Source organism: Zeus faber, assembly GCF_960531495.2.
Source record: "Zeus faber genome assembly, chromosome: 5".
NCBI classification, from domain to species: domain Eukaryota; kingdom Metazoa; phylum Chordata; class Actinopteri; order Zeiformes; family Zeidae; genus Zeus; species Zeus faber.
In genome coordinates, this window is record NC_137192.1 from 3,448,756 (window position 1) to 3,474,268 (window position 25,513).

General features: G+C 40.0%; 1 protein-coding gene across 1 annotated transcript in view; it reads right to left on the bottom strand.

Moving 5' to 3' along the window:
* nampt2 (nicotinamide phosphoribosyltransferase 2) overlaps positions 1-25,513 on the bottom strand; it is a 41,293-nt gene that overhangs the window by 4,887 nt on the left and 10,893 nt on the right. The window contains exons 2-9 of the mRNA XM_080000798.1: positions 25,197-25,332; positions 18,423-18,526; positions 16,565-16,693; positions 14,982-15,140; positions 8,756-8,886; positions 7,619-7,844; positions 1,473-1,592; positions 50-190 (exon numbers count right to left, since the gene is read on the bottom strand). Coding sequence (XP_079856924.1) covers positions 50-190; positions 1,473-1,592; positions 7,619-7,844; positions 8,756-8,886; positions 14,982-15,140; positions 16,565-16,693; positions 18,423-18,526; positions 25,197-25,332 — 1,146 coding nt within the window. The remainder of the gene's footprint in view (positions 1-49; positions 191-1,472; positions 1,593-7,618; positions 7,845-8,755; positions 8,887-14,981; positions 15,141-16,564; positions 16,694-18,422; positions 18,527-25,196; positions 25,333-25,513) is intronic.

Below are 25,513 nucleotides of genomic sequence, written 5' to 3' on the forward strand. Positions count from 1 at the left end.
TCAAAGGAGTATTCAAAGTGCCCTGCTCCCCTGCAGGCCTGTGACGTACCCCCTTCCCGTTGGTCTCCACGTAGCTGCACTTGAATGCGCAGCTGAGGGTGTCCCTGTTGATTTTCTGCAGCAGGGCGCTGCCGCAGCCAAAGTAGACATTTTCTGCACTCCAACCCTCATTGCTGAGTTTATGCAGAATCTAGAGACGGAATGAAGAGTCGCTGTCACTGTGAGACAGCGGCTAGTCACTGAAATAGCCAAGTTCTCCAAATTTGCAGGGATCAAGACTTGGGAGTGTGGATGAAGGGAACGCCTATGCATTCAATAAACAAGATACACATAATATTGACATCTTCAAACAGTAGAACCCTGCGCCGAATTTTACCTTATGTTATCTACACCTCATGTATTTGAAAAATACCGTTACCGAACCAATATTTTTTTTACCCCCAGTGGCTGAAAGTAAAAACAATTATAAATTTTCTATTTTCAAATTTGTATTGAAAACTTTTTTTTTCCCGATGTGTCAGACAGGAGTCCTACACACGCAGACTATGGTAAAAATTACACATTGAAACATTATATAATGTTTGTTTATGACTAAATTTAACGTATTAAATGTATTGTTTATGGATCACACTGGGAGTAAATGCTATCAGATATTAGGGCTGAACGATAAATCAAATTTAAACCCACATCACAATGCAATTTTCAAATCGCAAGGGCTGTTTTTTTTATGTTACACAATCTAACCAAAAGGGCTGTCAATATTGGCCAAAAAACATGTTTGAATATGCCTTCTGAAAAAAACACATTCTTTTGAATATATTATAATATCTATCACAATTTTGAAAAGTTACTATTTCACCAACTTCCGGGCTGTGTCCGCCGCTGCTATTTTCTCCAAGATAATTTCACGATTTGGTCCTTTTATTTAGCTCCTCCGCTCTTTATCCTTTGTTGTGAGATTTTACTGAAACACTGCATAATTTTACATACGAACAATTACAAGGTTTGAATTTAAATCAACCAGTCAATATTCTGTTGGGATTGAAAGTTTTTCTTTTTACAATTCAATAGTTGAAGATATATTATTCATCTCAAGTCATGCTTCAGTTCATCTCATTTCATCACAACACGTAGGCCTTGCCGACAGGAAAGAGTAGTTTATATGTTGACTGTATCCAATGTTGTGGTCATACTATAGAAAGATTTATTGCTTGTGTTTGGTGAATAATACAGAAGATGAGGAACTTAAATAAATCGCAATATTGGTCTAGATAAATCTCAATTCGATTATTTTCCCAAACCGTTGAGCCCTATCAGATATTCAGACGTTTCTCTGCTATGAACTTTAAAGTGACTTTCAGAGACTTTTTGGACGGATAAATTAAGTTCTATTGCACAGAGATAGATTTAGAGAAAGATCTCCATCTCTAAATCTAAATCTCTCAACCTGCCAACATCGAAAGTGCAAGTACCTCTTCCACGGAGCTGAGATCTATACCGTCCCCTTGGATGATGCGCAGGTACGACGGCAACACCTTGTAGCCCACGGAGTTCACCGAGCAGCCAAAACACTCCTCCAGAATCTTAATGACCTGGCAAAACAAACAGAACCAAGCCAGTTCAATTCAACACATACATTTGCTGAGGAAGGAAAATAGAGCACAATTCAATAGAGCACAATTCATGCTTCAATTCATAGGATATGAATTGAAGCATGACTTGAATTGAAGCTTGAATTGAAGCTTCCCCAATGGTCCTTATTACTTTTATAAAGCACACTATTGACCCTAGTTTCAAAGAAATTTGGATTGTTATTTTTAAGTGAACTACGATTTTCTTGGGTTTCTCTTTGTTTGGTGGATTCAAGATTGTTCTCAAGCCACACAACGACGGAGAAACAGATTGGGTAAAAGATTCATAAAAACAGATTCAAAAGTGTATTTGCATCCGACTGGACAGTGATTTTTGATGGTACTTGAAACTTTTACTTGACATTTTTAAAAGGGAGGGTACAGATGTTTAAGAGGCTTATTAAAAACCGCTAGATAGTGTCAATAAATACAATGAGGAATTCTGGGTATGACGCTGAGCTGAGAGGTTGAAGCTCCCTAGCTTGGTTCCTATACCTACCTGAATCCTATTTGAAATAATCAACCAATCCACAATTCAATCCACCTAAAATTGCAGGATATCTGAATGATCCTCCCAGACCGCTCATTATGAAGTTCCTATACTACAAAGATAAAGTCTGCGTGCAGAATGCTGCAAGACAAATGGGTAAAGTCCTCTTCAAAGATTGCCAAGTGATGCTGTTCTCTGATGTCTCTGTAGAGCTTCATGAACAACAGAGAACATTGCATTGAGTCAAACACAAGCTGCAGGAGTTGGATGTCCAGTATGGAAACGTTTTCCCAGCACGATTGAGGGTCACATACGATGGTCGGTGGCACTTTTTTGACAATCCATTGGTGACAGAGATCTTCATTACAAAAATACAGAAGAAAGGAAACAGCAAGGACACTATCTGAGCATCCTACGTGTTCACGGATACAGAATTGAGGGATTGTGGGGTAAGGATACTGTAGACTCAATCCACAGCTGAAATCCTGACTAACAATTGTAATTCATTAAATAGCAATTGGGGGGTCCAACACAGGCATTGTCACCCCTCCTATTTACATTAACCATAGAACCCTTCTCTATGGCAATTAGGACACACAAAAGCACACACAACATCTCCGGTATCAGGTTAGGACATATAGATCATCACATAACTCTATTTGCGGATGACGTAATTTTGTTCCTTACGGACTTATCAAACTCAATTCCGGCCTCACTGAATGTAATTAAGATTATTTTTGGATTATTTTCAGGTTATAAAGTAAATTAAAGCTGCAAGCAGCGATGATTGGGCCCTCGCACCTTTGTGCATGTCGGGGGTGCTGGTGGGATGCCGGTTGATACAGCTGTGCACTTTCTGGACCATCGGACACTGCGTGAACGAGAAGATATTATTAGGAGGAGTACATCAAAGTATAAGACATGTCATTTTATATTATCAGTAGGTGGCGCTATGACTACAACTCAATATCGGCACATACATAGATGTCTTCAGATCGGGACTCTTATCAAACATGTGAAGTTTGGGGCAGATTTGACCATGTACAGTCTAGTTACAAAAGTTCCTGCCAGTAGGGGGCGCTATGACCATAACTCAATATTGGCACTTAAGTGTCACTTAAAGGTTTGTGGCACATTTGACGATGTACAGTCGAGTTACAAACCACACTCTGCCCGTCGGGGGCGCTAGTCTCATAACTCAATATTGGAATGTAAATGTAATAGCAAAAAAGCAAATATATGAAGTTTGGAGCAGATTTGAGAATGTACAGTTGAGTTACAAACAAGTTGGCCTGTCGGGGGCGCTCTGACCATAATAATAATAATAATATTAATATTATATTAATAATAATAATCTCTACTAAATCAATAGGTTCCTGGCACATTCAGTTGGGCCCTGCACTTTCGTGCTCGGGCCCTAATAATAATAATTATAATAATAATAATAATAATAATAATAAATAATACAGCTGCAGGCAGCAATACCCTGTGTATTGCTGCCTGCAGCTATATTTATTATTATTATATCCAGTCCATTTATAATTATGTCCAGTTTCGTCGTTTTAGGTATGTATTAGTTTTCTGGGTTCTGTGAAACGCAACACAAAGTTACAAACACCGTGGACTTACATCTGGACCAATCAACGTGCGCTTACGCCACTGCATGTTGCTCTTCTGCCGTTCAGTTTAAATATCCCCGAAGAACGGTATTAAGAATTATGATTGTTCCTGGATGACACAGTGCGGACACAAAAAAGGGCTGGTTCCTCCAATGGTTCTTAGAAACTCTGTGATGCCAAAAAAGTCTTCGTTGAACGATTATAGTTTGCAGAGTTTTGTAAAACGTAGCACAAGTTTTACATTTTTTATTTTACAGTTTTCCCAGCTTCCTTTAAATACAGCCTCAGCTCATGCTGTCTGTCTAGATGTCATACTCGCAAGTGGCTGGAGTTTTTCACAAATTTCTGCTCCAAATGTAGAGCAATATTGATCAAACTCGAACGACAAGACGTCTGAAACGGTCTGTGCGTACTGCCGTTGTTGTGCTTCAGATACTTTTTGCCTGAAATACGCCTGGATTAAAATATAATAATAATAATAATAATCTCTACAAAAACAATAGGTTTCTCGCACTTTCAGTGCCAGGGACTGTTGGGCCCTGGCACCTTTGTGCTCGGGCCCTAACAATCTCTACAAAAACAATACGTTCCTTGAACTTTCAGTTGATGAACCATTGGCACCATTGGTCCCTGGCACTGAAAGTGCAACTACTGGCCCTGAAAGTGAAACTGGGACTGAAGATTCAAGATTCAAGATTCAATCTTGAATCTTGAATCTTGAATCTTGAATCTTGAATCTACTGGCCCTGAAAGTGAAACTGGGACTAAAAGTCACTGAAGGGCGAATAAATATACTTAAAATGAATATGCTTCCAAAACTATTGTACCTGTTTCAAAATATACCTCTACCCCTGCCATTATCCCACTATGATCCACACTATCATCTATTACTTCTGCTCAGAGCAAATCCCAAATCCCAGCATGGGTAGACATCACAATCACTTTAATCTAAACTGACCCGTAACACATACATATACTCTTCAAATATTAAAAAGCTTAGGGAACAAACATCTAACCATTTGTATTGAACATGATCAACATTTGGCACAGTATTCAAGAATTGCTAGGAGAAAACTCCTCAATGTCCAGTTTTAGTCCAATTTGGGGAAATTAACAATTTAAACCAGGGAGAGCGGACCAAGGTAGATATGGGGGATATGTTGCAAGACGAAAATCTGATAAAGTCTGGTGTTTTCGTTCGCAAGTAGGCCAAGGTCATTTTTCAGTTTTTTACAGATTATGACAGTATAGATCGTAAACTTTCAAAAAATATATTTGAGGAAGGTATGCTTATTTGAATGTTGGTACACCTAAACTCATCTAGCAGAGAAAATCCCCCTCAAAGATTCCAAGCTTTTTCACACTTCTCAGAGGCAGGTAATGAGTTGGGTGAGCTGGTGAACTCCACCCCCAACCACTCCCCCCACTCCCTGTCATTATCTGTCAGGAAACAGTCTTGCAGGGCTGACATGTTAAAATTGCTAAATGTACATTAAAATAAACAATATCTTATAGAGAGGCTTTCTCTGTCATTTCTGTTGAATTTTGTCTGTCTTTTTAAAAAACAATTACAAGACTGAGCCGATAGGGCCTGTCACTTTAAGACATTGTATTGTGGGTAATGTAGGTGCCCTGTTAACACATGGCTGGAGGAAGATAACTGTGATGGAGAGATCGCTATGAGAGCCAATACACTAGTTGCATGTTATTACTTTATTCCTATAGTTGGAAGGTAGCTGTCTGTCTACTACCTGTCCTCAAATAAATGTAAGTCCACAGAGTACTGCCTCACAGTGTCTCTGTGGAAGGAAATCACTCTCTCAGAGGTTCCCAACAACACGGTTCCATTCAAACGGATTAAACACAATGTCCCTCAGAGACATTTCATCAACTTTTTAAACTTTTGGGACTAAAATAAAACATAATTCAGACCCGCTGTCTGTAGCTGCAATCGAACTCCATGTGTCTTCACACATGGACAAACACGGAATATGTTTGCGACTGACTTGGGGGTGATTAGGTAAATTCTGTTAATCCCGTTGTCATATTGCTTATAACAAATGCAATACAAGTTGCATTTAGCGCTGTGACGCCGCAGGCACAGGTTGCTGATGTAGGCTACTTTTTAATTCGGCAGATAACTGCCGCGCTGATTTGTTTATGGGAGGGGTTTCAGCCGAAACTCTGGAACAATAGCAAGATGCAAATAGACTACCACGCCCACACAATGCGCCCAGATCACATGAAAACAAGCGTACTTTGGTGAAAAAATATTTTCACCGAAGTGAAAACAGTATTGAATAGTAATCAATATTAATGCCAATTGTATTCAGTGATCCTAAAACTATTGTTTGCTTTATTGAGTGGGTTCTTCAACATTGAAACTTTTGTAATACGAAACAAAAAAAAACATGTTGATTTGCTGGACTTTGCTTTCCGACTTGGTACACCTTTCACCAGTAGCTGTCACATATGATCTTTCGAACAGCCACTTTTTAAAAATACTCGCAGGTAAGAAGCTTTATAACTGCATCCCCTAATCAATTATTAACTCCTCCACCTCTTTCTTAAATGGAACGATTGATCTCTGATAACTATTATAGTATAGGGTGTATTTCAGTGTGTTATGACATGTTGGTTTCTAACTCATCTGAATCCTCTTACCGGCTAAAAGCCTGAAAAGGAAGATATACAGGAGGATATTTCCTTGGATGACTGGGGTGTGATACTATATGTTCTGAGATAGACAAACTGGGAATACAAGATTAAGATTGCTACAATACAAATGGCTGATACGCACTACTTAACACCAGCTAGATGACATCAGTTTATTAATAATATTCCAGTATTTGTATTCAATGAGAACACTCTAAAGGCAAACTTTTTCATTGCATATGGGATTGCAAAGAGATTGCAACTTTTTGGTGTGAGATCTCACGAATAATACACAAAATGCTAGATGTAAAGCTACCTCTTGATCCTAATATGTTTATTTTGGGGTTATATCCCGCCGCCCTAGTCATATCAAGGAATAAACAAATTCTTATAGCTATGTGTTTACTCTAAGCGAAACGTTCATTCGCCTTGTCATGGAAGAATATAATAAATAAAAAATAATAAAATAAATAGATAAATAAATGAATAAATAGCACTGAGCCATGATCACCTGTGGGCCACTTTAAAGTACCTCTTAAACCAATATGACTATATGCACTTTCTAGGAAAATATTGCTCCTGCCCATTTTTTTTTTTTATCTTTATTTTCTGTCTTATCTTTGCCTGTTTTATATACACTTTTGTTTACTATTTGGTTTGATTGGTTTGTGTAAGATATGTGTTGTCTTAGAACTATGTCGTTTAAAGAGAATAAACATACTGTTAAAAATTATATAATAAAGCAATGGAATATAATATATAAAAAATAAAATGGCAATAAGGGAAAAATGTGGAAATGTACAATAATAATGCATAACTATATACAATAAAATGTGACAATATGCACTAAACCTAAAAAAAATACAAAATAATAAATACAATCAAAATGTGATTTTCTTTATACAATAATCTTTATAATAGTGGTCAGATTTAAAACTTTTTGAAAGAGATGGACAATGCACAAAAGTGCACTGGGAGAAAGTGGAATCACTGTATGAATTTATGATACACCATTGATTCGGTGACTAATGTCTTTCAAATATTACCTTCTTATTTTTCAGTAATACCTTTTGTCTTGAATGGTTTTCTTTATGTACAGAGAATATATTCTTGTCGTTTACCAACTTTTGTTTTTCGTGGCTAGTTTAGACCAACAGTAAAGTCTGCCATTCTTCGACACCTTGAGCTACCATAGCTAATTTTTATTTGTATTTTTTGCTCACCTGTATGAGTGTAGAGGCAGGATCCCCGGAGTCAGGTCGGATGACCAGGCAGGAGTCCTGGCTGCGCTCCATGACCCGCTCCTTCAGCTTGTTCCCCCAGATGTGCTTGCACGCCTTGAAGATGTCGTAGCTGTCGCTCACCACCGACACAGGGCCTGTAGAGAACTGGTCCAGCAGCTGCTCAAAGGCCTCCTTCTCCCGGTTCCTCCCCCAAGAGATGATTGTACTGCAGAGTGGAAAAGAGAGAGAGAAGCACTACGGTTATAAATGTGGTAAATGATTAGCTTTTAATGGCTTTTGTTAATGGCTTTTGGCCTCGCTAGGACATGTAAATGATATGGTTGATGTCATATCATTTACAAACCAAGACGGCACAGCTGTAGTGGATAGTCCACTGGCAGGAAACAATACAGCCGCACAGGAGGTGATGACAAGAGTTGCTATGGTTGCAGACACCGTGAGTTGTGCTGTTGTCCCCACACCTCGCAGATTTTGAGACTGTGTGGCCTGTGTGCGGACTGCGCATGCACTAGTGATGTTCTTTGGCAGGTTTGTGAAACAGCATACAAACAACAGAACAGAATAAAAACAGAATTAAAAAAGACAAATTGACAATCGTCACTTACAATTTGTGAGTAAGTGACAAATTTGTTGCTCTAACTAACTTTGTTTGGTGGTCGGTATTTTACGATAGGTTTCATGGAATGTTGCATTCTGAGTTCCATGAAATGCTTCCATGGAAGTGTTCCCCACTTCCAAGCTAAGTTTACATCATTTAGCAGACACGTCTGTCCAAAGCGACTTCCAATTATTCATACAAGGATGGACGCAGCCATCAGGACACCTCAGCATGCTAGCAGGAGGAGCCAGGGATCGAACTGGCAAACTTCAGAATACTAGACGACGCTACCTGCTGAGCCACTGCCCACCTAAATGTATTCTATAGGCATTTTTCGGCAAAACATGAAAGCCTGTGATAAATCGTTTTGTTTTAGTTTTTTTCGAGTGGGCATGTGTGGAATGTGTCCATGTCTGCCGACACCCAAATGTAGTATGCGCAGAACCCGTTTTGGAATGTAAACAAGGCTTAACCTTCACCTGAATAGTCTGAATGCAAAATGTGTGTGTGTATGTTACCTGTGCTCTGCTGCCGGAATGGAGAAGCCAGCCATGGGACAGCTGTAATAGCGCTGGGTCATCAGCAGTCCGGCTACTGTGTCGGTGCTACAGAAATTGACAAGGTGAGCTGCTCCTCCTAAAGCAGCTGACTAAAGACAAATTACAAGAATATGAGAGAGAGAATATAAATTGAGATGTACACCTCATACACACGTCAGTTTTGTACACCTGAACATATGACATTGAACTCCATATCACTCCCTATACACACTCTGTGGCAGTTTCGCCTTCCACACGCCATCCAAGTGGTGTCTTCAGGGCCCTCCGGCACAGAGACACAGAAGACGGGGGGTTGTAAACGCCAATTTATTGTAGAGAGTGGGCCAGCTGGAATTAGCCCAGGAGCAGATCGACAAATGTCATGACACAGGCTCCTATCCTGAGTGGATAGGAGCCTGTGTCAGACATACATACACACACAGTTGTGGTCAAAAGTTTACATACACTTGTAAAGAACAGGCATGTATGTCAGGCAACACTTATTTTTCTGTGATGGAATGATTCACACACCGTTCTCACAGTGTACTGTGAGAATGTCTTCTTAGACATAGGATGGATGGATGAACATGGATCAGTATAAAAGCGAGATTGAGGTATCTGATTTCCTTAGTGAACACACACTAGAATTAGACCAAATTAGAACCAAATGATACAAATATTAATTTGTTACATCAAGTAGTTAGTAATCAATGTTGTATGGATTTATCACAAATATTATGTTATGTGTAAGAATGTCTGAATGTCTTATTCCTGATCACACTGTTAAAAAATGATTTACTCCATGAATTGAAGGTGATGGGAGGAGTTGAGTGAGTGTTACGCGTAAAATACAAATTAGAGGATGCAACGTCACAGGGCTGGCTTCCTGCGACACGCCCCTTTTCACAGACAATAAGAAGTGACGGCTTAAGAGACGGCTTGCCCACCCTGTATCAAATGAAAATAAAAAAAATGTGTTTTTCCTTTAGTTTGCGCATTGTTTTATTTTTCCTTTATGACTTTGTATTTTTTCTGTTTCACTAAATACCGCCAGGACCTGCGAACACACACTACAGGTTCACTTAATAAGATTTTTATAGTCACCAAAGCTTTTGAAATTTAGGAACTCCGCAACCCTATTTCTCGAGTTATAATAAGTAATAATAACTTTGTAGTCATGGTCGAACAGCCAACAACGTTATTTGCAAGTTCATTTTTAAGCGAGTTCGATATAAAACAGTTAAGAACCTGCTCACCAACCAAGCCTTGAGACTGACCACGGTGTTACATCAAGCAACACTACACAACATCCCAGAGCTCAGACAGGCTGCGGCAGATCTACCCACTGAGCGTATCACGTCCCAGGCGGAAGCAAGAGACATCAAAGGGCTCACCAGCTGCCAAGCTACCCGGGAGAGCTTCGTTACAAGTAACACCGATGGCAGAAGATCGGAGAATAGTTAAAATCTTTAGATTATAACATAGAAATGATATTTAGGATTTTTTATTTTAGTTTAGTTTATTATACCATAATCACACTGTTGCTGTCAAATCAGGGATCAGTTTATTTGCTAGTTAATCATTTTCTTATCTGTTTTATTGATTTTTTATGATTTCATTCTTTATTTCACATTTCTATATTTTACCTTTTATTCCCAAGTATTTTAGCTATAAATATGTTAAACTAAATACGTCAGTTACGAGACTGATTAATTATGCTTAAAGATTGATGTGCTTAAATTCATTCATTTCTCTCCACTAAAACAACACAGTGGTGGTGTCCTCAATGAGACAATTATTAATTATTTAATAGTAACATAGGTGATAACGCTCCAATCCCATATTTTACGGGTGACAACCAAAATCATAACTCAGTAATAAACCCACTGAAATTTGTCAGGGGAGACAGAAACATTATGGTATACATGTCTACCAAGTGTTGTGGTGATATCCACTTAAATTTTTGGAAAAAGCATCAAAAATCTTCTCAAGAACCGTAAGTCCTGTAGCATTATGTCTATGTTAATATTAATATTAACTTATTATTAATATAATTGATAATTATCTTGTTGGGGCACCACTCTCTTTTGTTTAGTTGAGAGAAACTAATACATTTAATTTAAGTAAAACAAGCTTTGAAGTATAATTAATCTATCTCATATCTAAAGTGTGTGGTCCTACTCTCTGTGATCTTTAGAAACTACTCAGGCATGGTCAGCGGGCACAATAGTGCCCCCTAATTATTAGGGGTCCATCCCCTAATGATGGCCCCCTTTTATTATTGTTAGAATTTTTATCATACTATTATACTACATAGGCTAAAAGTGTCGGAACAAGACGATCACTAGGGTATGGACACGATTGAGGTGTCGTTAGAGCCGGGACATCACAGACATGTCGTGCTTCAAGTTTCTTCCAAATCAATCCGAAATTGATTGATTCGAAATTTGACAAAAATCTCGCACTTCACTGACACGGCAACATTTGAAAAACTTAAGACAAATTGGATACTTTGTGACATCATCATCCAATTCGATATAAATGAGAAGATTATGGTTCTCAATGTGTATTTGCACCGTGAGCGGTGTAGACTCCATCGCTCTGTAGTGGTTAGAGATTACAAAGTGTGAGTTTATGTACCATCTGACCTGGTGGATGTCTGCGGGGCTGTTTGATAAGTAAGTAAGTAATCTTTTGTCCTGTAAAATGTCAGAAAACTGTCCAGGGTGACTTTTACAACTTGCTTGTTTTGTCTGACTGACAGAAAACATTCATATATAATTTATGATAATTCAAAACAACAGAAAAACAGCAAATTCTCAGATTTGGGCATTTCAATCTATCAATATATACTTAATAAATGACTTAAGTCGTATACGATTAAAAGTGTAAATGGAGAATCAGCCGCTAAATATCATTATCATTTACCTTACCAATTCTTTCTTCCAAATAATCCAGCCACGTAACTATCCATTCATGAAATTAAATTGCACAGTTTAGGATCCTCCTTATCCCAGGAATCAGAGTTTCCGTCTGAAACAATTGGTGCCTGTCAACGTGTCCTACAAAATTCCAATTTCCCAGACAAATGGGAGAGATTCCGGTCAAATATTATCTGTGTTTATTGAGCTTAAAATTCATAAGAAGGCTTTCTAGAGAATGACATCAAGGCATGTAGATGTATAATTTATTTTATTGAATATTAAAAATAAAATAAGTCCCGTCAGTAAATGCCATATTAAAAATAAATAAATAAAAATTACGACTATTACAACTTGAAATCAAATAATTTCTGTTTCTGACCAATCAGTAAGAAGTGCAGCCACTTTAATTAACATATCACTAAAATAAAATTTTGACCAAATCAAAAACAAAATAAAAATGCCAAGTAGGTCTAAATAAATAATAAAGTTTGTGGTGTTTTCCGTCTTCGTTAGGACGTCACGTCAACATGTTTTACACAATGAATATTCACCAAATGCTTTGGGTAGGACCTTAAATATAAAAAAAAACTGCCCGCCAAACTATGAATGTATGTGTCCCTGTTGTCAATGACACAGCATCTTTCTGTTTCTCTTCTGGATGCTGCGGCTCCGTCTCCGCTCCATGTCTCTACTGTTTTCTCTACTGGCTTAGTTCTCTTAAAATATCTTTTTATAGTGTTACAGTAGCCTAGAGTATCCATCCATTATGCTTATAAGTGGTGGTATCAAGGGTTGGTGTGTTTGTATGTGCATCAGTGTGGCATAGAGTATCAAGGGACTGGTTCTGGTGGGCTGGTCTGGGTAAAAAAGTCCAGGGCCGCCACGGGCGTGGCGATTGCAAACGCTAGTGTGAACGAGACTAAGACTAAAAACGGTGATGAGATGTATATAGTGTATAAAGGGTGATGTGCAATGAGATGCTTGACGCTGAGATGCCACGCATGCAGCGCACACACCAAGGTATTGTATGCAGCACACAATACAGACTGGTCAGAGAGGTGGTTGTAAGTCCGAACGATCGTTAAACAGGTAGGTTAAGTGAGGAGTACCTGTAGTTATTTATTATTTAATAAATATTGGTTAAACGTTAGTCCTTTTGTTGTCTCTCTCCTTAATGATATGTACCTTTGGTTTTATTTGAGGTTCATAAAAGTACATTGTACAAAGCAGTTGTTGGCTCATTTGTTTGTGATTCATATGCACTAAAATTCACCAGATTGCAGGAAATTAAGTCAAAGATTTGGGGAAACTGTAATATGTACCAAAAGCGACTAAATGGGCCCAGTGTATTGCTGTCTGCAGCTATATTTATTATTATTCCCCTTGGCATTTTTCGGGCTAAAAGGTTGAGGTCTCGTTAAAACCGATCATGCGGCTCAAGTTTGATCCATATCGATTTACATTTGGAGCAGAAATTTGTGAAAACCCTAGGAAAATCTACTGGAAGTAGCAGAACGTTTGCGCAAGGTTCTACAACTTCCGGTTGGGTGGTGTAGTGAAATTAGTTTGGGGAACAGAGTGCTTTGTGACATCATTATCCAATTTGTTATACGTATATGTCCAGGTTTTGTCTCTGCGGGGGAATTCGCACCCAGTGAGGTCCACAGTCTAGGGCTGCACGATCAATCGTATTTTCATCGTCATTGCGATCTGAACATGCCCCATAAACACATCACAAAAGACTGCCTTTCCACCATTTTTTCTTCATTTCAAGAGATGTTTTTATTAAGTTTAGAAATAATTGTGTTATTAGTTGTATTATAAAATAAGAGAAGAGAAGCCGAAAGTTTAAGACAATAAAGAAGCAGTAGGAGGAACTTCCACCCTGTGTTCCATCTGAACTCGTAAATGTGTAATTGGTGTCGGTATGGAGTGATTCTGTGTTTCATGGGAACTCTGAAAACTGTAATTTGTAACTAACACGACTAACCTGGACCCTGTGTATTACTGCCTGCAGTTATATTTATTATTATACCATCCTTTATACTATATGATATTATACTTTGGACATTATAATACCACCTTCGATTATAAATCTGGACTACACTTTGCACGTGGACATTCAAAATCCCAATCCGTATTATAAACTGGACTTTATTGTGGAAATTATAATATATACACTTTACTATATATACTTAACTATACGTTAATATAATTATTGCTACTACTTCACTGTAAAGCTACATTCCGCAATTCTACTGCCCATTACCCATTATTACTACACTGCTCCCAGATACTATATACTACATACTATACTAGCTGTACTTAAACATCAAAACACTTCATGCAGGCCCAAAATAAATGCACATGATTTCAGCACACCTAAACTAGTAGGCCTGTGACCTGGATTCATGAGGTTAACGTGATTAGGGGTGATTCAATAAGGTTATTCCAGGGGCAGCTCAAAAGATGCAGACCACTGATTCACTGAACTCTGAATGTGAATTGATACGGCCAATGTTGTCCGTGTACAGATCGGATAATGAATCACTGCATTATTTGTTATTGTGTTTCTTTCTTTGGTGATTCAAGACTCTCCTTTGATTGTGGAAATTTTGCATTCAAATTAGCATGGCTTTGTTGGTTAGCATTGTCATGGAAATGTGTGCTTTCAGTCATCAGATAAACTTCTAAAGAAAAAAAATATTTTTGCTCGGTCGCGCAATCACTGTTAGTAACACCATAAGATACCTAAATTATAAGATACGTTAGCAATGTCATAAGCTACTTCAGCATTGTCAGAAACATAACCTATGTCACATTCTCATAAACTACATTAGCAATCTCATGAACTACGTTGGCATAGTCATAAACTCCCTTTGTATTTTCATGAACTAGCATTTTCATAAGCTGTGTTAGCATTCTTAAACTATGCTGGCAACGTCATAAACTGTTAGTATTGTCATGTCATAAGCTATATTAGCATTGTTATAAGCTATTGTTGCATATTGTCATAAATATAAGCTCTATTTATGATAATGCTGTCGTAATCAGTCACATATGGGCCACCATATATATAATGTTCAGCAATGTAACTAGAAGAAAAAGACAATGTTAGTTTATGAGAATACTAACTTAGGTAATGACGATGGTAATATAGCTTATGACAATTCCAACACAGCTTACAACAATTTGCATTATTGTAAATATAAGAACCCTAAAGTTTATAGAGGGTTCCACAACCCCTGACCACCAGCCTGTGATGGGAGTGCGAGACTGACCTCCTGGGAGGAGACCCCTCTATAGCCAAAGTCGTGCAGCTTGAGGTCCAGGCCTTCCGTGCTCCCAGAGGTGGCTTTCAGGTGCTTGGACAGGATCTTCTTGAACTCTCTGGACATGGTGGCCACAGTGATGGGATACCACATCTGGACAAGCATTGTCTACACCCCAGGTTGGAGGGAGACGGGAAAAAAGTTCACAGAAAATATCAGGTGACTGAATGACTTGTTCTCCGATATACCTTATTTGAAGACCGAATGAATGTCAAACATTAAAGATAAATTCATTTTATTTACTTATTTCTGTTGCTGAAATGAAAAACAAAGAATTGTCCAAAAAGTACTATCAGCCATAGTATTAAACTTGACTTGGACCAGCATTTTTGCATATCAGAACACACCTGATATGCAAAGCGATGCTAAAAAATGTTCAGAGTTTGACTCAAACGCACCCGTTTTGCTTTTACTTTATGTTTGAATGATGGAGAAAGCAATTGCAACCTTCTGAGACTACCGTTTATTAAAGCATCTACTGTGAATCGTGCTCCTGTTTAACAATGTCTCCTGGAAAACTCCAGATTTCTAGAGATATTCTACAGATATTGTCCTTTATGTTTCTCTGACTCACAAGCAGAGCGGCTGCTTCTTTACGGACAACAAAGTGCTAGGAGCCGCTGTTACACAGTTAGTTTTCAAAGTGCAATACAGTAACTCTTTGAGTACTTTGTTTAACCAACAATCAAATCAAAAACGTTTAAGCATGAAAGATTTCATGTTACACAGAGGTTTTATATGCAAGGGGTTCCCAATCTGGGGTGGGCGGCCCACAATTGGGCCACCTAGGCAGTCCGCATCAAAATGATTATTTTTTATTCTATTTTATTGTTTCTATGTTTTAATATAGCATTTCATGTAAACCTGCTTGTTTGTCTTAGCAATTGGCCCAGTGAAAAAGGACCCAAGGTCCCAAAGAAAAGGAGAACGATGGTGGCTTGTTTATGGTGAAAATGTCATTAAATACATTTTCAAGATTATTTTGTATTTCTGTTCTCAATAATCAAATCATAGTATGGCTATAGCTCAATGCACTGATTTTTTAGATTGAAATATATTTCTTTAGCGTCAAATTTTTGTAAATTAACCAATTGTGATATGTTGCACCAATTTCATGTGATCAATCATGATTAATCCAGCGAGACGCACAAAAATCTCATTAGACATGGCGAGTTCAAATGAACATCAGCGCCAACACATTGTGCTCTGACAGGCTCCATGTTTGTTGTGTGTGGTGATTGTAGACTAAAATGTTCTGTCATATCACTCTTCATTTAAATCTCCAACCATCATTAGAAAAAATATCCAACAGCAAAGAAATGTCAATATTTTAAATAGCTGTGGTCGCGAAGAATTTCAGACCAAAAGTTGGGACCTGGGCAAAAAAAGGTTGGGAACCCCTGACTTAGACCGGACCAGTGTCGGTCTTGACTCAAAGTTTCGGCACCATTGGTCTCACTTTAACCTGCAGTATACGTTTTGGACTCAGACTCGCCCACCTTGGATGTTTTTTGACTTCAACTCTTTTTTACCTCTATGTAGTTGGGGAGCCAGAAGAATTCAGGGTCTGTGTTTTCCACCGTGAACAGCACGTTGCCCCGGGGAACAATCTTGCCCTCTGGGACAGCTTTGATACGGATAGGAAGACGACCGTCATATTTCTGACAGAGCAAAAAGGAAAGCATGTAGACCCAAATTTATGCAACACAACTGTATGAATAATACCTCTATGTCCCACATGTCAAAGTCAAGGCCTGCGGGCCAAATCCGGCCCGCGAATGAATTATCTATGGCCCCTGGGATGATATTTAATTACTATTAGAACCGGCCCGCAGGCCGACGCTAACCCAACGCTTTCTGTGGGCGCGCAACGATAGCCCACGAAAGCACTGCAGAACAGGAAGCCCCGGGCCTCAGCTTCATTATTCATCAGCATTCAGAGCAGTGGTCAACTGTCAGCTACCCCCCTCCCAAAAAATGGCTAAACGAAAGGTGGACGCTGAGAACAGGGGGTTTCAAGCCAGGTGGGAGGCAGAGTACATGTTCACGGAGGTAAAAGGCAAACCTGTGTGTCTTCTGTGTGGAGAAAGTGTGGCTGTAATGAAAGAATATAATCTAAGAAGGCACTATGAAACGTCTCAGAAACACACAGACAAAGACAAGAATATGTACACGGAACAAAGGCTACAGAAGGTAGAAGAATTAAAACGAGGTCTTAAGTCCCGGCAGGCTCTGTTCACAAAAGCCAAATCACAAAGTGAGGCTGCTGTCAAGGCTAGTTTTATTGTGGCAGAAGACGTCGCAAAATCAGCCCGGCCATTTACAGAGGGAGAGTTTATCAAAAACTGTATGCTTAAAGTTTGTGAAGCCGTGTGCCCATACAAAAAGCAACTATTTTGAAACATGAGCCTAAGCAGAAACACCGTTGCTGAACGTGTAGACCAGCTTTCCACCAATCTAAAACAACAGCTTGTGGGAAAGGGAAAAGATTTTATCGCATATTCCCTTGCTGTGGATGAGAGCACCGACACATCTGACATTGCCCAGCTGTCAATTTTCATCCGTGGAGTGGACTCCAGCCTGTGCATAACAGAAGAGTTTTTGGGATTACTTCCAATGCATGGACAACTACAGGACAAGATCTGTATGAAGAGGTATCTAGATGTGTAAATGAAATGGGGCTGCCTTGGGAAAAACTTGTGGGACTGACAACAGACTGAGCACCCGCGATGTGTGGGCACAGGAGTGGATTGGTGGCAAGGATCCGTGAGAGAATGCGGGAGGAAAATGTCACAGGTGAGCTGACCGCTTATCACTGCATCATACACCAGGAGTGTGTGTGCGCCATAGATTTTTGTATTTTATTTTATTTTTTTCAGTTGAATGGACTCAGGAAAATTGCAGATAAGAGCCATAAGAAAGAATACAACTGATTTGATTTTTTTTCTCATTTTACTATTTGAAGCAGTGATTGGTTAGGATCATAGAGCAGCACAATAATGCATTTTCAGTTTATAATGCATGCAATTTCATTTCTGCATTTATCTTGATATTAAGGAAGATATTTTGTTTTTGAAGGAAATTTACTTTTTTGCTGTTTGTCTGTTGAAACATGTTTTCACTTGAAATTACTGGCAAAGCCATAAGAAAATATTGCTTTATTCATTTAATGAGTAAATTATATACACTGTGTTAGGTCTTGGTTCAATAGGCTATGTGCAATCATTTCAATATGTTTTAATAAACATTGAACCAGTCCGGCCCTCAACTTGTAGCAAATTTGTTTTTTTGGCCCTCTGTGGTATTTGACTTTGACACCCCTGCTCTATGTGTTTCTGGAGGACTTTCTCCGCGAGACAAAAGTGGGCAGAAAACCTTTCCTTTACCTACCTCTAGGATTTTCCTCCAGCCCTCCTCGTCAAACACAGTCTGTCTGAAGTGCATCTGGTAGAAGATCTTAGCCTCTTGGATTTTCTCCTCTGTCACAAGAGGGCCTGCACAGAACACACTGGATTTACTTAACAGAGCCTTCAAGTTATGTCCACACACACAAACATAAATACAGAGTGACGGAGTGAAGTATGTCAAGTGCAAACACTTTCATTATACTGGATATGATGATAAACCTTGCAGCGGCTCTAGGATCTGAAAACCAATTTTCTGAAAAAATGTACCTCCAGTCTATCTCCTCAAACGTGGGTTGGCCAGATATAACATCCCGACTCTCCTCCGTTGAAGTAAATCTCCAAGTCTTTGCCAATAAACAATAAGAAAATTTTTCTAAACATTGTAGCTATTATAATATAATTACAGTAGGTAGCCTACCTGTCCCTGATGCTCAGTATGACTGCTGTGACAGCGATCACAACCTGTCAGTGGTGCTGAACCCTTAGGTTGTATGTGTGCGCTGTCATGCACAATTTGTGCTGTGCAAGCAGGCACGCATTGTAGTGCTATTTTGTTTCCCTTGTTTGTCCGTTTTAACTAATAAAACAACATTAAATAAGACTTAAATAGACAAACCAAAATGGTCTAAATAGCCTTAACTTATATAATATGTTATATCCACCAGAGGAAACTCTGGTGGAGGCCTGAAGCAGCCATGACATGCACAGACGTAGATCGCGCAAGAGGTACGTCCCCCACAATATTTAGAAAACTCACATTTGTTCCCCACAATAAAACGTCAAAGAAGCTTTCCACCATAAGTTGATGCACAAAAGGCACAAATTGGTAAATAAAAATTCAGCAGAATGCAGGAAATGAAGTGTTTGACATTTAAAATTTCTCTGGGGGAGACCCAGAAAAAATTTAGAGTAGAGTAACCACCACCACAACAGAAATCTATAATAAACAAATTAATTAGCCACCAAAGGATTGTTTGAATAGGTGACTGTTCTTGTCTATTCACAGATCATGAACTGGAGAGAAGTAAAGATCACAATTTTTTTAAATTAAAGATGAAGAAGTAGAAAAGTGAACAAATGAAATCAAATCGATTTTTCCAATTAAAATATATTTTTGTATTTTTTTCATGTTTGCGTTTGTATTAGACATTTCTATCTTTCTACTTCATATATTTCTAATAGCCATGTATTATAAGTGATTTTTCATGTATGGTAAATAACAGTTAGTACTAGCCAGCCACTTAGGTCTGAGCAGCAGGATGAAGTGCAAGAGCAGGGGGCCACTGGATGAGGTGGGGCAAGAGCAGGTAGAGGCAGAAATGGACTGCAGATGGAGGTGACCAAACCTCATCAGGAGATGGCCAGGAGTGAGTCATTAGGTCTGCATTTGTGGATCAAGGATATCCTGATTGATCATAAATAATTAATCCAAATCAACTTTCCCTTTATTAGTAAACGTGCTGCTGATAAACACAAAACCAGCGGATTTCTGTCTGCTGCAGGGTGGCAGTGGATGGGCCACATCAGGAGGAGATAGACTTAAGGGGCCTTGTTAAAATGTTTTACAGGACAAACAAAATTAGGAGGGTCAAATGCAATCGGGCCGACATCTTCGGTCCCCTCCCCAGTCGCCAGCATACTGCTTAAAGGCCAATGAGCGTCTTGGTGGAGGACGAAGAGCAGGAATTGGCTCTCCCGTCCTCGGCCTTGTTTCGAGAGAAGTTCTACAAGTAAATTTACCCGGTGTGGGACTAATAAAGGTTTATCTTATAAGGCCGCAGGGCAGGCTGAAGCACTGCTCAACAACATCTGCCTGCTGCAAGCCTACCAGGCCAGGCTCCTATGGGACCTGGATGGGAATGCCACCCCTGAAACTTACGTGGAACTTCTGCCTCACGATGGCCAAGGGTGCGCAGGAAGCAGGTCGTGTGATGGGGTTTTTGGTGGTGATCTCACCTATCTCAGATATCTGAGAAGGAGAAGACCAGGCTCCTGGATGCTCCGGTCAAGGTATTGGGCCTTTTGAGACCCATTGTGGATGACCCACAAGTTTGAGCAGCAGCAGAAGGAGTCGCTAGCATTGAAGAGCTTCATGCACCAACGGTCCGTTGGTGCATGAAGTCCCTGCGCTGCAAGCCCCGGCAGAACCCCGGCTCATCACGTGCGTGATACGAGAGGGCCCCCAAATACATTGTGCGCCCAGATCTGACTGGCTCCAGCCCAGGAGACGTCCCAGGCTCCACCCACTGACAGGATAAGGGGCTGGAACAGGAAACCTTTCTGTCCCCAGCAGCCACAAGCTTCGGCGGTGGGGGGCAGGAAGGTGCGGAGGACCTGAGGCGCTTCGGAGAGGGGATTCATGCTGCTGAACTTTCGGCTCAACCTCCAGTTTTGGCACGAAAAAGTCATTCAACTGTACGTAATTCCCGTGCCAGCGAAAGCCGTGCGGTTAATGTACACAAAATACACACAGTCTTTATTTCCCCTCCATCACTCCGGTGTGTTTTCCCAGTGTGTTTTATCGAGGCCCCCTGTCCACTCAGAAACATGAGCGTCATGGCCCAAAACTAAAATATGAGCCCAAGGCTCACATGAGGCCGGGACACATCACCAAACACATGAACATGGGCGTGAGCCTTCCTGCCTAGATACTGTGGCTGGAGGCTAAATTTGTGGGCGAATCTGCCCTGGTGTCATCGCTACCACTAACTAGAGCATGCCTCTCTGCTTGTGTGAGTGTATGGAAATGCGAATGCGCAGTTTCTCCCTGGCTCGAGAGGACGATTTTAAAGGGCTATGCTCTGCAGATTGCCCAGCATCCAGTGCTGGAGTCACACAGACGGAAGTCTTGGACACAGCGTCCGTCATCATGCAGGGGAGATTGTCTCTTTCTGGAGAAGGGCACCATTCGCCCAGTAGTGGACAAAGAGAGAAACTACGAATTCTACAGCAGATATTTCCTCATTCCATAAAAAAGACAGCTCTTCTCTTGAGATCAATTCTGGTTCTGAGAGGCTGCATACTCTGTGCGCTGTCCAGGCGCTATTGGTCTATGTGGAGCGCACACACTCCATACGCCAATCAGACCAGCATTTTGTCTGTTATGGATCTCAGACAATTGGGAAACCCCTGTCAAAAGATCGTCTCTCTTACTGGAAGCGATCTCATTAGCCTACTCCTCTGTGGGGCAGGAACTCCCAGAGGGTCTTAAAGCGCATTCAATTAGGGGTGTGGCTACCCCATGGTCATTGTTACGACGGGTTTCGGTTGAGGAGGTGTGTGGTGCTGCTTATGGGCTACCCCACACATGTTCACCAGATTCTACAGTCTTGACATGACGGCGTCAGCACTGGCACAGGCTGTTTAAACAGCGGCCAGGTGTTAAGCCTGCAAACAGAGTTACACTAAGTGGTTGAGAGTGGGTACGGTCAGGTGATACAAGCTCAGCTGTTAGCAGAATCCCCACTAACGAGCATGGCGGTGGGTCTGGGGGGGGTGGTAATGTAATTTACCTCCGTACCTTATGAATGGGTTCTTATATGCTGAAACTGAGGTTTGAGGCCACATCTGCCAGTTGGTCCTTGGAAAGGATGTGTACAAGCACATTACTTGTACACATCGGTTCTGAACTCGCGGTCAGTGAGGGTAGTGGGTATACAATATGTTATAGTAAGAACTCAAGTTTGAAATTAAGTAAAATGTTTGGCTGTAGCTACAACCCTGGTTTTACAAATGAAGAACGAGAGTTCTTACCGGTGGCTTCACTGACCAGCTTGCTCAAGAGCTGAATAGAAGAAGAATCTTTATTTGTCACACACACACACTCATGACCAACACACACACACTTCAAATGGTGGCCAGTGAAATGAGATCTCTGCTTTTGAGCGATCCTGGCTTGTCCTTCCTCTGAGGGGCAGCCAGGAGCAGTGGGCATCATACAGTGATGTGCCTGGGGACCAGTTACAGGCCCCCAGTATATATGCTGGGGGGCAGGTTATATGATGGGTGTCCGGGTGGCCCAATCACAGCCTGTCAGGGCCAAGTTGAGACTTGGTTGGTTTAAAGGGGCTTTCAACTTTATTCAGTGGAGCTGTCTAGAGACTGCTCAAGGCATAGTAAGAACTCTCGTTCTTCCTTCACAACCAAAACCTTTGTTATGCCGTAAGTTCATTAAAGATGGCAAGTGCAGAGCCTCCGCAACCGGTTTTAAAAGAAATGTTTGGAAATATTTTGCATTTGAGGCAAAACGTAAGCCTAACTCAAGTTGAGTACAGCGCTGCACCGCGCGTGCGGCCTGTGTTTTCCTGTGTTTTTATTATAGTTCTATTTCTCTTTGTGTGTTTCCTTGTATGAAACAACATTTTTAAACACAATTGAGTTAACAGACTGTCCCGTTTCTACCCGTTACAAACAAAAGACCATGTGTCTCCCCACTGTCCCATGCCGTGTCACATTGTCTCCCCATTGCTTTCCGTTGCTATGGAACTTCATTTAGCAAAAACTGAATGCTTTTGTGTAAATACTTGTAAAAAATTACTTGTACATAATAAATCTTGCACTTCTGTAACAAGGAGACTATCTATCTGGCAACCAGCCTTTAATATGACGCAGTTTATTTTTATTAATTTTTTTTATCGTTTATAATTATTTTTTTTTCAATCATACATTTCAATCATTTTTTACAAAGTTTTGTTTTTTTAATTACATGTGGATATTTATTTGGTTGATAGATTTTCTTTATTTTAACTGAGTGCACTGCAGAGACAAGGCAGACAATAAGTTAGTAAGTTAGTGTTAAATAAATGTTCATTTAAGTTCAGCAATTTTGTGTCTCATTTGTTATTATTAAATTATTGCATTTTATGAGATGCAAAAAATAAAAACACAACAACATGATATATATTGGCCATCGGTCACCCCGCTCTTTAAATATCAGCATCAGCAAATGAAAAGCCCATATCGGTCAACCACTAATCTCAATACATTGTAGTGGTAGTGGTCATTGTAGACCTGAACTTACATTCCAAATATAAATGTACAGAGATGACCCAGAGATGTCCCATCAAACATGTAACGTACATGTTTGATGGGATGGTAGCTCAGGCGGTAGAGCTGGTGGTCTAGTGATCTAAAGGTTGCTGGTTCGATCCCAGGCTCCTCCTGCTAGCATGCTGTAGTGTCCTTGAGCAAGACACTTAACCCCTAATTGCTCCTGATGGCTGCGTCCGTCGGTGTTTGAACAATTGTAAGTCGCTTTGGATAAAAGCGTCTGCTAAATGCAATGTAATAATGTAATGACAGTGGCAGCAAACCCGGCCTGACGGCAGTCACTGTCATGCAAAGATACCACCTAAGCTTTATTTTGAGCCAGGAAAAACCCTGGATTCCCAAAGGGTTTTGGATTTCAAACCATTACCCCTCAGAGGCTGCCATGATTCGGTGTGTTCTAGAGATTACTCTGATCTGTTAGCTCTTGTCTTACTCGGCCAGTGGCAATAAAAGTATCTAGGATGAATCACGCTATTATGAGAAAATTGAGCTGTGAGATGAGCGATGAGCTGCAACTGATTGAATGAGAATTTAGTTTAAATGTCTTTCTTGTTTGCGCTAAGGACGACTGAAACCTCAGCCATCCAAAACACAGGTAAACCAGTTCACAAGCACTACATACAATTACTAAGATGTCTGAGCATCTAACACAAAGCCATCCAGAGAATTAAGTGAGGCACATGTTTTCTGTGTAACACCCGTTCCGCACTGTGGGCAGGTGAACGAATTGGAGGCGAAATCACTTGCAAAACTGTCCAGATATGTAGTGTTGGCTCTGCTATGATGGCCAATTGCCACTTACAACATACAATCAGAATTGTCTGTGATGGCAGCATAATAGAAGCTTGCGGCTGGACCAATACAATGTGTTGGGGGGCGCTGACTCTTAAATACTGCAAGCAATTTCCCAGGGCTCAACGACGTCGCTGCATATTTTGCTGTTCCTCACGACAGGTCAAAACAGGCTCATTGAAATTAATTAATTTTAATCATTTTTTGTCGCTCACGTGACTGGCAGTCAGGAACGGATATTAGAGGTACCTTTCGAGACATGCCCAAACAACACACGTTTACATTCTTTCTGTATGGACGAGTGAACTACTTCAAAGAGATAGATAGATAGATAGATAGATAGATAGATAGATAGATAGATAGATGACAGACAGATTTTTAAAATACTAATGGCAGATTAAGATAGATGGACAGGTAGGCAGGCAGACAGGCAGTACTTGTACTGTGCAAGCTTAAAAAGGATTCAGAGAAGGTTAATACCCTAATAATCCCTAATAAAATAATAATCATGCCAGTATGTCCAGTGCCAAGATAGCAACTGACTACATGCTAACTGTGCTAGCTCAATGCAAGGCTGCATGATCATCTAGCCGAGCTCCTGTGAAATTGGCGGAATACATCTTCCAACATCTTGAAAGCGTCAAGTTATTTAGGCAATACATGACTGTGTCTTTATGATATTTTATACAATTATTTAATTGTACTAAATTATTTTTGCATTCAATTTGTGTTGACCCTAAATGAATTGTGATTTATAGCATACGTTCCATTTATCAGTTTTGAATCAATTCAATCCAATAATTTTGGGCATCACACCCTTACAGTAATGCTCCTCACATCCAATGCCTTCAAAAATATACAAAAAAAAAAATAGCTAGTACATACAAAACCTTGTTTCATATTCAGATGGATGCACCTGCAAGGTACTTCTTAAGAAGATACTGGAGCCCAAAGAAGACCACTTCGCTGAACGGGGAGCCCTTCTTGCGTCTGCATTCGAAGTAGGAATAGATTTTGCTGACGTTGGGTGGGTACTGTTTGTAGTGTGTGATCTGAAAGGATAAGAAACAGACTATCAGTACAGACCACCATGGAGGTAATATCTCATACATAAATTTGAAAACTCAACTTTGAGTTGAGATTTAAATTTAAGTGGAGGATTGTCATGAAAATAAATGGGATTAACATTTTGTCTTTTTTATGCCACTATCATAGTATACGCCTATTATAATA